The 14,566-nt window shown below is 43.0% G+C and overlaps 1 protein-coding gene across 6 annotated transcripts in view; it reads right to left on the bottom strand.

The window, feature by feature from the left end:
• Nucleotides 1-14,566, bottom strand: part of LOC143960961 (patatin-like phospholipase domain-containing protein 6) — a 121,254-nt gene that overhangs the window by 52,292 nt on the left and 54,396 nt on the right. For 5 of the 6 annotated variants that reach the window (XM_077470023.1, XM_077470026.1, XM_077470025.1 and 2 more), the window contains exons 8-13: nucleotides 12,484-12,564; nucleotides 3,570-3,698; nucleotides 3,321-3,401; nucleotides 2,055-2,127; nucleotides 1,320-1,409; nucleotides 51-124 (exon numbers count right to left, since the gene is read on the bottom strand). In XM_077470023.1, coding sequence (XP_077326149.1) covers nucleotides 51-124; nucleotides 1,320-1,409; nucleotides 2,055-2,127; nucleotides 3,321-3,401; nucleotides 3,570-3,698; nucleotides 12,484-12,564 — 528 coding nt within the window. The remainder of the gene's footprint in view (nucleotides 1-50; nucleotides 125-1,319; nucleotides 1,410-2,054; nucleotides 2,128-3,320; nucleotides 3,402-3,569; nucleotides 3,699-12,483; nucleotides 12,565-14,566) is intronic. The other variant, XM_077470027.1, reaches the window with a different exon arrangement.

Genomic DNA, 14,566 nt, shown 5'->3' with positions numbered 1-14,566 from the left:
ATAATTCACAAAGGCAGGGCCTCGATATTCAAGTGTCAGCAGTGGCTTACCTCATCTGAGGGTGATACTGGAGACTTCCCCACATGGCTCTGCTCTAATTCACAATCCAGAGACCTCCAGAAACCTGCACAACATATAATGTATAGTGTACAGAATAATAACAAAAGACAAATTATTTTGCCTGTGTCAGCTGCCAAAGTGTTACACTGCCAAGTAACCAGGTTAAGATCAGTTGATCAGCTGGATTGGAGGGCAGGGGAAATATTAGAGGTCGAATAGACCCCTGATGCTTTCATAGTGAGAAACTGTCACCTGCCAATGCCATCACAGAGGGATTTGTTTTTCCCATTGTGATAATAAGAACATTTTTTGGCAAAAAAAAGGCTATGTTAAGAACCGTTGTGCAAGGTTGTGTGTAAGGTATTGCCACAAATGTTGCAGTATGAGCAATAATTCTAGGGACATAATTTATGGTTATCTCTAAACTGATATCCTGTAAAGGCTTTTAAAGCCCTTGACAATTTTAGGTACCATAGTTTTTCGCTATTTGCAGAAGTGCACATTTTATGGCTTTACACGTTTGGTATCTCTTTATTTTATATTTTACAAAAAATAGGCATTGTATTGTGTTTGCGTACACTAAAAACAGTTGCGCAAATATCATGCAACATAAAAAAATGCAACTGGCACCGTTTTATTCCACAGGGCCTATGTTTCAGAAAATATTGAATTGTTTGGGAGTTTAAAGTAATTTTCTAGAAAAAAAATGCAAGAATTGCCCCTGTAGAAAAGTGTCTAAAATGGAGCTCCACTCAAAAGGGGAAGTTCCGCTTATTTGCACCCTACCTCCTTCCACTGCCACATTTGGCATTTTTTGAGGGGAGCAGGTACCTGGTTTTTGACAGGCACCTGCCCCCAATTCCAGCTCAGATTAGCTGTGACCTGAGCTGGAAGTTCGGACCCCCTTCTTCCCCCGCAGTCTTCTGGAGCAAATCACAGGTCCCAGAAGACTGCGGGACCATTCACAAGCCCCAAGACTTCACTTCCTGTTTCCCTTCCTCCAGATGCCAGCACCTGCACCCAAAGCTGATTGAAGAATCACCTTGGGTGAGGACATCACTGGATCCGTGGACAGGTAATTGTCCTTATACTAAACAGTCAGCAGCTACTTTTTTGTGGGGAGCCAGGAGCTCCTCTTTAAGGTGTATCTATACATTTTTTCATTCAACAACATTTTCTAAGTAACCCCAAAATGAATTAGAACAATGGTCTATAGTCATAGAAAGAATATAAACAGAAAAAGAATATCGAAAAGTCACCTGTTTTTTTAGCAGATGTGGATTTACAGTCTCCTAGACGTGGGGGTCTCCTTCGCGTGGGAGAAGATTTGAAAACATCTGATTGATCTTCTGAAAGGAGAACAAAGAGCTAACGTTTGTGGCACTATGGTTTCAAAACAATCTAGGTAAAAGAAATGCCTGCCAGATCTAACCAACTTTGGGTTTGTTTAGACTTTGTATGGAACTGAAGGATAATGTTTCAAATATAAGTGCAATGTAATATATCACTGTACATGCACTAAATCAGATACCTAGAGGTATACAAATTCAATAGTAAATGATCTAAAAAATGTACTTACATTGTTGGCTAAAATGTCTTTATGCCCAATCATTAACTGAAGCCCTTACTGAGAAAATCCAAGGCATTCCTACTGGAGTTTATCACCCACTGCAGTGTTCAAGATGTCCTCAATGTTAGATGTTTATGGAACTGTCATAGGGCATCAACTTTTAGTTTAAGAGACTGAACTTTGGAGCAAGGCTTGGAGGTGCTGTCCAATGGCAAAAGTCTACAAGGCCACTTGTAAAACAATACTGGATTTAAACCAAAATGTCGATGTACACCCATTATACAACCCACTGCATGGCAAGGAGTTGGTGTTTTCTGACATACTTCAAGGTACAATTATAGATAAATCCAGTAAATTTAGAAGAAACTTTTAGCCATTCTATGCTACTATTAAATCTGACCATATGCTATATGTATGGTCCCACCTTCAGTATACGTTCTACTTCTAGAAAGGCGAGGTCGGACAGGACGAGAAGGACTTGATTCAGACTGAAGATCCTGCATGGAGAAAAACTTGTCAATGAGTACTTATCTTGGTCACTTTTCACCCAATGCTTTACTTCTTAGTGTCATCTTAGTGATGCACAAAAACATAAGAGTGATGGCAGAAAACAACCACATGGTCTATCAGGTCTGCCCTATATATATATATATATATATATTACACACACACACACACACACACACACACACACACACACAGCTCAAAACACTTTGAAAACACATCAGATCTTAATGTAGAAAAATATCATGCTGATATCTATACCGATATGGACTGGGTAATTTGTTAGGAACGAAAGGATGCCACATTGTTTGATGGAAATTAAAATTTTCAACCTACAGTACTCATTGGATCTGGACCAGGGCATCACCTAGCTCCTGAACAGACTGAGGTGCAACCTGGCAGGATCGGATGCACCGAAACATAATGTCCCATGATATGTATTCTTCTACATATTTTTTGTAAAAAAGTTGCAATAACCGTATATTGATTGGTTTGCACAAAAGTTATCACGTCTACAAAATAGGGGATAGATTTGTATTAATAATTTATTTGTTATTAGTAATGGTGACGATCTGTGATTTTTATTGTGACTGCGACATTGTGGCGGACAGATCAGACACTTGTGACACTATGGGACCATTGGGATTTATACACAGTAAATGTCACTGGCAGGGAAGGGGTTAAACACCAGGGGCAATCAGGGGGTTAAGTATGTTTCCTAGGTGTGGTCTAATTGTAGTTGGGATGGGCTCACTAGAACATGACAGTGATCACTGCTCCCATTCCCCGGGATGCAGTAGATCCCTGTCATGTTGCTAGGCAGAACAGGGAAATGCCTTGTTTACACAGGTATCTCCCCTTTCTGCCTCTCCGTGTCATGATTGCAGGCCACCAGCAGACATCAAGTCTGCAGGACCCGTGGGCACGCTCCCGCAGCAGGGGCACGATGATGCAGTGACATGTTTTATGCACACGTGCCTCTTTGCCAATGTATATCAGCGTGATCCGGTGGGCAAGTGGTTAATGGGGAAATCAGAACCTCCTTCTTTACCTTGATGATCCCTCTATTGAGAGCTAAAGACTCATATAGGGCAATCAGGACCTCCTTCCTCCTGCTGGTGAACCCTACAGTGATGCACCCACATCCCCGTCTAACCCCTAATTGTTGAAAGTTTATGGGTATTACATGCTGGAAGAGTTCAATAGTCAGGCCCAAGTAATGGTGTAGAGCTAGGAAGGTGACTCTCTGCAGACGAAGAGCGATAATCTGATGAAGGAAGAATGGGAGAAAAAAGTGAATATATGATGGCTTCATTTTAGTTCCATGAACATAAAACTGAACAATATATATTTCCTAAATTATAGATTACTTCCCACAATTACATTTCTTTTATCCGAGGTCCCACATACAAAGCACAATTTTGAAGCTACCAACCTGGACAGTTCGGATTAAACTCTGGGGGTAGGAGCGGAACACAGCAGAAAATGCCTCAACAGGAAGTCGTAGCACCGTGCTCTTCTCTACAGCCTTTGCTGTTACTGTGCGGTATGGCCTCTGGTGGCCCTGCAGATGGCAAAAAATATTACATATTTATGATAAAAAAAAACGCCAAGGTTACATTCACTGAACTGTGGCTACCCTAAGTTTTTCCAGGTATAGAAGAGCACGTGACAGTGATAGTGGCCACTGGTGCTTGGCCTATCACTGTCACATGATGGTGGGAAGAGACCTGGTGTTAACTTGCATAAGAAGGCTGGCAGGAGTTGTGATTTGAATGTGTCTGTTGTGAAATTTTAAAATGTATTTCTCCACAGTGCCTTTGGCTACAGAGGTCAGGAGTGACTTGTTTTACAGCTCTTTTACTTGTTGTTAAAATGATGTAATTCTTTAATGTCCATATTGTAGGCATGGGTGCCCTTCCCTTAGTCCTTTTCTGAACCTTGGACAATGTACATTGTTTAATTATCTTAAATTTCTAGCTAAATATTTTTCTTTTTTTTTTTTAGGATGTATAACCATTCTAGTCCCATTCTTCTTTCCTGTGGTATGGCAATGGGCTGGGAGGAGCAGCCACACGGGGATTACATGTCCTATACCTCTGTGCAGTTCAAGCTGCTATGGGCATGGCCACTGTGCTGTTTGGGCCATTATTAACAAGCGGTAGCTACATCATCATTCATGTCACTCCTGTAGTAGTAAGGACTACAGGGGGTGTTAAAAACAATAGTCATTGCCAAAGGAAAGTACACAAAGGTGCCTTCATCAAGGACATGGAGCTGTAATGCACAGGAAAAACGGAAGTGCAGTTAGTGACCCCCTCTGCAGCAAGTTAAGGGGAAAAAAATCCAAACTGGATTCCTGCTTTAAGTGTTGCATTGCAGAAAATTAGAAAATGTATGAAGGGCTTTAATAATTGCTTTGTGTAATCTTTTTTGTGAATACAAGCTCTTGTATTGCTTGTTGTCAGCATATTAAATGATGCACTGGAAGCTTATTGGATGCAGAGAATACTTTACTTTCACAGAGAATATCTTTATCATGTCTTACAGCATTAAGACAGGAAATTAACATGTCATAATACGGAACAGGAAGCAGAAGCATAAGAGAACAGTTAGGAAAGCAAACACTTCCTTATTACATTACCATAGATACACGCTATAATACTGCAGTGCCACCTGCTGCATAGAAAAGTATAATGCATAGATATAGTTCACAGTATAAAAAGCTACTTTACATTACTTGCTGTTGTACTTTCAACATTTCTGTTGTCTGCAGACTTTGCCACCAACTCAAAAAATGACTGGTAAAAGGTTTAATACTCACTTGTGGTGTTTGCCTTTCCCTAAGGCCTCATTTAGACATGCAGTTATGGGAGATGGTAACACTGTGTGTTTTATCCCCTCCCCCCTTCCTCTCGACGGTCCCCCCTTAAGCTTAAATAACCTGTGGACGGGTGTTTACATGCCACAGATGCGATGTTTGTACCTGACAAGCAACAAGCCCATCAAAAAAAATATGTTCACGTGAACGGGGAAGTGCTGAAAACTCCCTGCACTTCTGTCAGCAAAAATAGTGTTAAAACAGGCAGCAAGGAAGCATCACATGGTCTCCTCATCCCCTTTGAAATGCAACTCTGCGCCTCTAAATCTACCCTAAATGATTATTTATTCACTTGCAATATTCCTTTGAACTTGCTAGAACATTTGATTACTCCAGCAGAGTTAATAACGTACATGAAGGATTAATTGCACATGTAAGTGGCTTTAAATTACACAAGTTAGGTGCTGCCCAGAATGAGAGGGTAAGAGTTAATGTCTTTCCCGGTTCTTTGGTTTTGGTGGGTGGTTTTTGGGTCAGATCCACTGGTATTGTGATAAAAAAGAGGGACAGTGGTCCAGAACAGAGAGCCCCTGAGCAGAGAGACCCAGAACCCAATGGAGAACACCGTAAGGGAGAAGATTAGAGAACTGCCACCCTGGGAGAATTAAAAGAATGTTGCTTGTTACTGCTGTGATGTAGAAGGGTATCTGGGAAATGCCACTAATGGATCTTCTTTATCGTATGTAGCCATGCCCCCGTAGGGGTTGCTGAATGTTGTGGTTCACCTGTTACCCTAACCAGTGCATAGCTTTGTTTTGTTTTTGAGGGGAATAAACTTGGATGGGGATTTGGGAATTATGGGATGCCCAGGAATTTTAGAACAACCAATTGGTGACATTTAGAACAATCAGTTGGGAAAACTAGTTACACTCCCTGTACATATTACTACTTCAGCCTCCTCCAGCACTTTCCTTGCTTGCAGACTATTCCTCTTCCAGCACTTCACTTGATGCAGACTGTTCCTCCTTCAGCACTTCACTTGCTGCAGACTGTCACTCCTCCAGGCTAGCTAGAACCGCATGGGTAGGCCTGACACTGCTTCAACCAGGCCTCAAAACTGCCTTTTGCGGGCAGGGCCCCTGGTACCCTGTGGTGTAGAAATAGTTCTGGCGCTTGCTATCCTCTATTCAGCAACCACTCCCAGATAGCTCTCTTCAGGCCCTGCCAGCCAGCCTGGCTGCAATGACCTCTTTTCACTACCCTTTCCAACAAAAATCCTCAGGCCGCGTACACACGCGCGGACTGTTCGCCCAACTTTGTCCGCTGAACAGTGTTTGGGCGGACAGTCCGCTCGTGTGTGGGCTTTCAGTGGACAGTTTCAGCGGACAGTTTGACGAACAAGGTTTTTCGGAAATTCCGTAAAACTGTCCGCTGAAACCTTGTTTGAGCGAACAGTCCGCCCGTGTGTAGGCTTGTTCGTCAAACTAAGTTCCGCGCATGCTCAGAAAGGATTTACACGCCGAAAGTTATAATGCAGTGTATAGGACGTCGTATTTTTCGTCCCGTCGTACGTGCCGTTCACGTCATCGCGCACGGTTTCAGCAAACTGTTCGTTCGTCGTGTGTGGCCATGTCCGTCCATGCTAATTTTGAGCGGACTGTTTGCCGAAACTGTTTGACGGACAAAGTTGGGCGAACAGTCCCCGCGTGTGTACGCGGCCTCACTCTAGCACCTACCTAACTAGAGGATGCTACACGTACATTGACTATACCTTTGCAGGTATGCCAGGGCAGCACATAGCCTGAGTAAGAATTAGGGATGTAGGAGAAATACTGTTCTTGCATGTTGGACTTTGAGATGTTAATTTTTGTACTTTTTCAAGTAAAGCTTTGAAACTTTGTTCCCATCTATTCTGAAGTTATTCAAGGGATGTACAGTGCCTTGCGAAAGTATTCGGCCCCCTTGAACTTTTCAACCTTTTGCCACATTTCAGGCTTCAAACATAAAGATATAAAATTTATATTTTTTTGTGAAGAATCACCAACAAGTGGGACACAATTGTGAAGTGGAACGAAATCTATTGGATTTTTGAAACTTTTTTAACTAATAAAAAAATGAAAAGTGGGGCGTGCAAAACATTTTGCTGCGATTACAGCTGCAAGTCGCTTGGGGTATGTCTCTATCAGTTTTGCACATCGAGAGACTGAAATTCTTGCCCATTCTTTCTTGCAAAACAGCTCGAGCTCAGTGAGGTTGGATGGAGAGCGTTTGTGAACAGCAGTTTTCAGCTCTTTCCACAGATTCTCGATTGGACTTTGACTTGGCCATTCTAACACCTGGATACGTTTATTTGTGAACCATTCCTTTGTAGATTTTGCTGTATGTTTGGGATCATTGTCTTGTTGGAAGATAAATCTCCGTCCCAGTTTCAGGTATTTTGCAGACTCCAACAGGTTTTCATCCAGAATGGTCCTGTATTTGGCTGCATCCATCTTCCCCTCAATTTTAACCATCTTGCCTGTCCCTGCTGAAGAAAAGCAGGCCCAAACCATGATGCTGCCACCACCATGTTTGACAGTGGGGATGGTGTGTTGAGGGTGATGAGCTGTGTTGCTTTTACGCCAAACATATCGTTTTGCATTGTGGGCAAAAAGTTCGATTTTGGTTTCATCTGACCAGAGCACCTTCTTCCACATGTTTGGTGTGTCTCCCAGGTGGCTTGTGGCAAACTTTAGACAAGACTTTTTATGGATATCTTTGAGAAATGGCTTTCTTCTTGCCACTCTTCCATAAAGGCCAGATTTGTGCAGTGTACGACTGATTGTTGTCCTATGGACAGACTCTCCCACCTCAGCTGTAGTTCTCTGCAGTTCATCCAGAGTGATCATGGGCCTCTTGGCTGCATCTCTGATCAGTCTTCTCCTTATCTGAGCTGAAAGTTTAGAGGGATGGCCAGGTCTTGGTAGATTTGCAGTGGCCTGATACTTCTTCCATTTCAAAATGATTGCTTGCACAGTGCTCCTTGGGATGTTTAACCATTTAACGACCAGCGCACGACGATGTACATCCTATTTTTGAAGAGGGATATCTCGGTAAGGGCAGCAGCTGCTGCCACAACCGAGATATCCATCTCTTCAGGCGCCGGTCGTCTGTATGATAACGGTGGTCTCCGTGGTGGATTCGCCGCGAGATCACGGCTATCGGCGGCGGGAGAGGTGCCACCCGCCGCCCTCCCGCACCTTCCGCCGCTTACCGGAGCCGTCGGTAGCGGCGGAGGCGATCGGGTCCTTTCGCTAGCTGGGTATGGAGACGAGTGAGGCTAAGATGGCCCCCACTCGTCTCTATACCATAGGAGGATGGAAGCGACGTCAAAACGTCACTTCCGCCCATACCTCTTAAAGGTATATTTTTTTTAAATGTAATTTCTTCTTTTTTTTTTTTTTTTTTTTTTTGCATTTTAGTCCAAATATGAGATCTGAGGACTTTTTGACCCCAGATCTCATATTTAAGAGGGTCTGTCATGCTTTTTTCTATTACAAGGGATGTTTACATTCCTTGTAATAGGAATAAAAGTGATCAATTTTTTTTTTTTAAAACAGTGTAAAAATTAAATAAAATCAATTAAAATAAATAAGAAAAAAAAGGTTTTTAAAAACACCCCGTCACGACGAGCTTGCGCACAGAAGCGAGCGCATACGTGAGTAGCGCCTGCATATGAAAACGGTGGACAAACCACACATGTGAGGTATCGCCGCAATCGGTAGCGCGAGAGCAATAATTATAGCCCTAGACCTCCTCTGTAACGCAAAAAATGCAACCTGTAGAATTTTTTAAATGTCGCTTATGGAGATTTTTGAGGCTAAAAGTTTGACGCCATGCCACGAGCGGGCGCAATTTTGAAGCCTGGCATGTTGGGTATCAATTTACTCGGGATACCATTATCTTTCACAATATAAAAAAAATTGGGCTAATTTTACAGTTGTCTTATTTTTTTTTTCAAAAAAGTGAATTTTCCAGAAAAAGTGCGCTTGTAAGGCCGCTGTGCAAATACGGTGTGAAAAAAAGTATTTCAATGACCGCCATTTTATTCTCTAGGGTGTTAGAAAAAAATATATAAAATGTTTCGGGGTTCTAAGTAATTTTCTAGCAAAAAAAAACTGTTTTAAACATGTAAACACCAAATCTGAAAAAGAGGCCTGGTCCTTAAGTGGTTAAAGCTTGGGAAATCTTTTTGTATCCAAATCCAGCTTTAAACTTCTCCACAACAGTATTACGGACCTGCCTGGTGTGTTCCTTGGTCTTCATGATGCTCTCTGCGCTTTCAACAGAACCCTGAGACTATCACAGAGCAGGTGCATTTATACAGAGACTTGATTACACACAGGTGGATTCTATTTATCACCATCAGTCATTTAGGACAACATTGGATCATTTAGAGATCCTTGCTGAACTCCTGGAGTGAGTTTGCTGCACTGAAAGTAAAGGGGGCCGAATAATTTTGTACGCACCACTTTTCAGTTTTTTATTTGCTAAAAAAGTTTAAATTATCCAATAGATTTCATTCCACTTCACAATTTTGTCCCACTTGTTGGTGATTCTTCACAAAAAATTAAAATTTTATATCTTTATGTTTGAAGCCTGAAATGTGGCAAAAGGTTGAAAAGTTCAAGGGGGCCCAATACTTTCGCAAGGCACTGTAATGTAGGTAACAGGCACATATGGTCTACAGCTTGGATCATTAACCACTTACCGGCTACAGAAGACCCGAAGAGCGGGACAAGACCCCCAAGGACCAGCGACGAAGGAGAAAGCCAGGCTCCTCCGCTAGTAAAAGAGCTAGCAAAAGAGCAGACGATAGCGGAGGAGTCCGGCGAGAAGACCCTCAAAGACGGAAGAAGAGAAGACCACCGGAGCTGTCTAATAATGTATTTTAATTAATTTAATTTAATTTAAGTATTGTTGTGGGTTTTTTTCTGTACACTTTTTTTCGCCAGGTGAATGGGTAGGGGTACAATGTACCCCATACTCATTCACATAGGGTTAAAGGGGGCTTCTGGATTCTGATAAGCCCCCCGTCTGTAGACACCGACAACCAACGGCCAGGGTTGTCGGGAAGAGGCCCTTGTCCTCATCAACATGGGGACAAGGTGCTTTGGGGTGGGGGGGCCACAGGGCTGCGTGCTCGGATAAGGGTCTGCTATGGACTTTGGGGGGGACCCCCACGCAGTTTTTTCGGCATAGGGCTTCCCCTTTAAATCCATACCAGGTGACGGGGCTAGCGAGGTGTCAATCTCATCGATGGAGGCGGCGACATTCACTTCCTGCACTAGTTCTGTCTACCTGGAGCCATATTCAAAATGAACGGACTTTTCTCCGTGTGTGGGAAAGTCCGTTCATTTCAAAAGTCCGGCGGACTCCCGCCATAGTCCGGTGGGTGTTTCCACCAGACCTAGCCCGCCGGAAAAGTCCGGTCGTATGTGGGCAGGTCCACTCGTTCGGAAAGTCCAGTTGACCTCCACTGCAAAGTCCGGCAGGTCGTCCACCGGACTAAGTCCGCTGGATAGTCCGATCGTGTGTATGCGGCATTAGTTGTAGTCAAGTTGCAAGGCCTCCCACGTGACCCACACTTGGCGCCCAAAGAGTTAATGGGAAAAACATGGAGGAAAGTTCAATCTTTAACCCTACCCCGCCTACACACAATACTTTCATTTCTGATCTGAATTTTTTCCTCATTTTTATGGGTTTTTTTTAGGAATCCTTACAAGTTGTTCTTTGTGCAATCTGTATCATTGCTTTTTTAATCCTTTGCACTTCTTGGTACCTTACAACTGCAGCTTTATTTATGCTTTTTTATAACATTTTACAAACTAGAAAAACATATGCTTCTCTGTCCATTTTTTATTATTTTTTATTGTGCCTGGCAGATCGGTTAGTATATTTGCAACGCAAGATCAGTATAGATCAGTTTATATGCAGTGCTGTTTTCACCACTGTCCCTGTCTCACATCATTTCGGATGAAGGGTGTTATCTGTATTTTGCAGGATTACTTTTTGGCAAAGGCTTCCGTGATGATTGTGTGTGATGACTGTGTGACAAAGAAACACAAAGTTGTAGAACACACATATAAGTGGGGCCTAAAGGAGTTGTAAAAGCCAGAAGGTTTTTTTATCTTAATGCTTTCTATGTATTAAGATAAAAAACCTTCTGTGTACAGCAGACCCCCCCAGCACCCCCCTAATTACTTACAAGAGCCCCATCTCTCTCCAGCGATGTCCACGAATGTCTAAGCTGTCCGGGACTCTCCTCCTGATTGGCTGAGACACATCAGCAGCACCACAGGCTCCCGCAGCTGTCAATCAAACTCAGTCCGCCAATCAGGGGAGAGAGGGAACGGGCCGGCTCTGGGCTCTGTGCCTAAATGGACAAACGGAGATGTGACTCGGCTCCAGTGTCCCCATAGGAAGCTGCTGACTGTATTCGATAGGAGGGTGGGGCCAGGAGCAGCAAAGAGGGACCCGAGAAGAGGAGGATTTGGGCTGCTCTGTGCAAAACCAACTGCACAGAGGAGGTAAGTATAACATGTTTGTTGCCCCATTAACAGGATAAAGAGTATCCCTTTAAACAAAAGGGGTTAAAGCTAAATTATATGCTTCTTTCAGATTTTTATCTGAAAATATTGTCTATGCAAATATAACCTACTACAGTGGATGGGCACAAACAGCCCATCATGAAAACAGACTGATCATTCTATAAAAAACACCCAAAGGGAGTAGTAATTAGTATATTTTCTGTATGTTTGACACACAATACATAAAAACACTTAGCAAAGCTACAAATTTGTCTATTTGCACATCATGTACTGAAGAGATATTCAAGGTCCATATTGCTTGCACTTTTCTTTGTATTTTGTTTTTTCAAAATTTATACATAGACCACAATAATTTTATTTAAAGGAATGGAGCACTATTTTTTTTTTTAAGATTTGCAGTCTGACATATGCCTTGTGATTCAGAGCTCGATCCCTACATTTAGCAAAGCTCACATTTCATGCCATGTGGATAGTTCTTCCAACAAAGGTTCTAACCCTTTGCATACAAAGCAAAATTAAATAAAAGGTTTTGTGTGGAGTTGGGCAAAAGTTTTGGCTTACTGGTAGTGTGCAAGGTGTCCTTGCTGGCCTTCTTTTTATAATGCTAGTTACCTGGCCAACTCTCACTTCAGTAATTGCCCTTAGGAAGCACTGATGCAACTTGATGAGCCAGGTAACTAGTATTTCAGAAAAAAGGCAAAAAAAGAAGGTTAGGGGATGTTTCCAGTACAGGTTTTTTGTTCTGGCACTGGCAAAAAAAAAAAAACACCTAGTGTGCCACCTACCTAGAGACAGGGTAGCAGAAATGATGAACTCTCTGACTTTGTGGGATCAAGGCAGGCACAACGAGGCATCCTTCTTTTTTCTTGTGAAAGAAACCTGCCTACATCAGACAAATAAAATCCACCTAAAGAAGCACAACTATTTTCTCAACTCACTGTTAGAACATCCAGGATGCTGAGAAGGCTGTGCACATTATCACCAGAAGTCACGGACTTTATGTAGTACCGGGTACCATCCTGAAGAGATTAGAAGATATGAAATACATCACTGCTTGCATTCACATCATACAAATGAAAAAAGCATTGTGTCAGACTTATATTAGCAGATCCCAAAGCTTTATACAATGACATTTTCCAGCATATGACACATTTGTTCAGGATTACTTAGAGATAGAAAGTTAAGATTTGGCATGTGTAAGAATCTAAACTCTTAATTTGTCATTATAGTAAAATTTTTCCTCTCACGAATAGATGCTTGTGCTGTTGGTCACTTGTTTTCTCTTCCTATCCCAGCACAAATGTTAGCCCAGACTGTAAGGCCCCAAAAGAGGCTGCCCTGTGGTCTTCCAGAACTCGAGAATAGTGATGGCCGAACGGTTTGCCCGGCGGTCGTTTCACGGCGAATTTCGGCTGTTCGCGGTCCGCCCGTTCGGCAGACTATTGGCGCCGTTCGCCCGGCGGACTTCCGTGTTTACTGTGTAAAAGAACTTTGACCTATGATGACACATCCATCATGGGGTACAGGACAGCCAATTGAGACATTACAGCACATGGACACTTGGACATTCCCCCTAACTTATAAATACACCCGATCCGGCGGCCATTTTACATTCTTTCTTCTGTCACTATAGGGAGAGGTTGCTGTGTGGAGCAGGGAGAGATTACAGTGACCCAAATCGCTAGCTATTTGGTACACAAAAGTTATTTTCAGGACTGGTATAGGTGTTAGGTGTAGTTCAGGATAGGCAGTGCTGTGCTAGTGATTGTTGCAGCTGTGCTAGTGATTGTTGCAGCAGCCTGAGTGTCTTTTGTCAGTTTAGAGAAAGGGACAGGACGGTGTGTGCTGCAGGGACAGCCAGTTTAGTCATTAGCTGTTACTATCAGGTCCACAAAAGTGCTATTTCAATTATTGTTCCAGTAGCCTCTGTTTTGTCAGTTTATATAGGGACAGGCAGGAAGCAGTGTGTGGGGCAGTGAGGGTCAGTTTAATCAGTAGCTGTTACTATTAGTTCCACAAAGGTTCTTTTCAGGACTGGTATCAGTGGTATGGTAATAGGCTTGTACACGTATAATATTCTTTCTTCCAAATATAGAAAGAATATTATACTTGACTGCTGCCCTTCTGCTGCAGTCTGCTAATCATTCACAACCCACTTGTTCCACAAAGCGCCTTAGAAGGACTGGTAACTTGGTCTGTCTAGGGTGCTACAGTACATAGGGTTGAGTGAGGTACAGTCTGCCATTCTATAAGGACTGGTATAGGTCCACAGTACATAGGGTTGAGGTGCACTACTGCTGACCGCTGCCCTATACTGCAGCAGTCCTTCATCTGTATAGGGACTGACGTACAGTCTGCTAATCACTCACACACAACCTACTTGGTCCACAAAAGTCCTCATAAGGACTGGTAACTTGGTGTGTCTAGGGTGCTACAGTACATAGGGTTGAGTGTGGTACAGTCTGCCATTCTATAAGGACTGGTATAGGTCCACAGTACATAGGGTTGAGGTGCACTACTGCTGACCGCTGCCCTATACTGCAGCAGTCCTTCATCGGTATAGGGACTGACGTAAAGTCTGCTAATCACTCACACACAACCTACTTGGTCCACAAAAGTCATTATAAGGACTGGTAACTTGGTCTGTCTAGGGTGCTACAGTACATAGGGTTGAGTGAGGTACAGTCTGCCATTCTATAAGGACTGGTATAGGTCCACAATACATAGGGTTGAGGTGCACTACTGCTGACCGCTGCCCTATACTGCAGCAGTCCTTCATCGGTATAGGGACTGACATACAGTCTGCTAATCACTCACACACAACCTACTTGGTCCACAAAGGTCCTTATAAGGACTGGTAAGGTATAGGGTACTACAGTACATAGGGTTGAGTAAGGTACAGTCTGCCATTCTATAAGGACTGGTATCGGTCCACAATACATAGGGTTGAGGTGCACTACTGCTGACCGCTGCCCTATACTGCAGCAGTCCTTCATCGGTATAGGGACTGACGTACAGTCT

The sequence above is a fragment of the Lithobates pipiens genome, unplaced genomic scaffold (assembly GCF_037356315.1).
Source record: "Lithobates pipiens isolate NorthernLeopardFrog02 unplaced genomic scaffold, aLitPip1_a1.2 Scaffold_8, whole genome shotgun sequence".
NCBI lineage: Eukaryota > Metazoa > Chordata > Amphibia > Anura > Ranidae > Lithobates > Lithobates pipiens.
The sequence above is the reverse complement of the archived record's forward strand: the minus strand, read 5'-3'. Positions and strand labels throughout refer to the sequence as shown.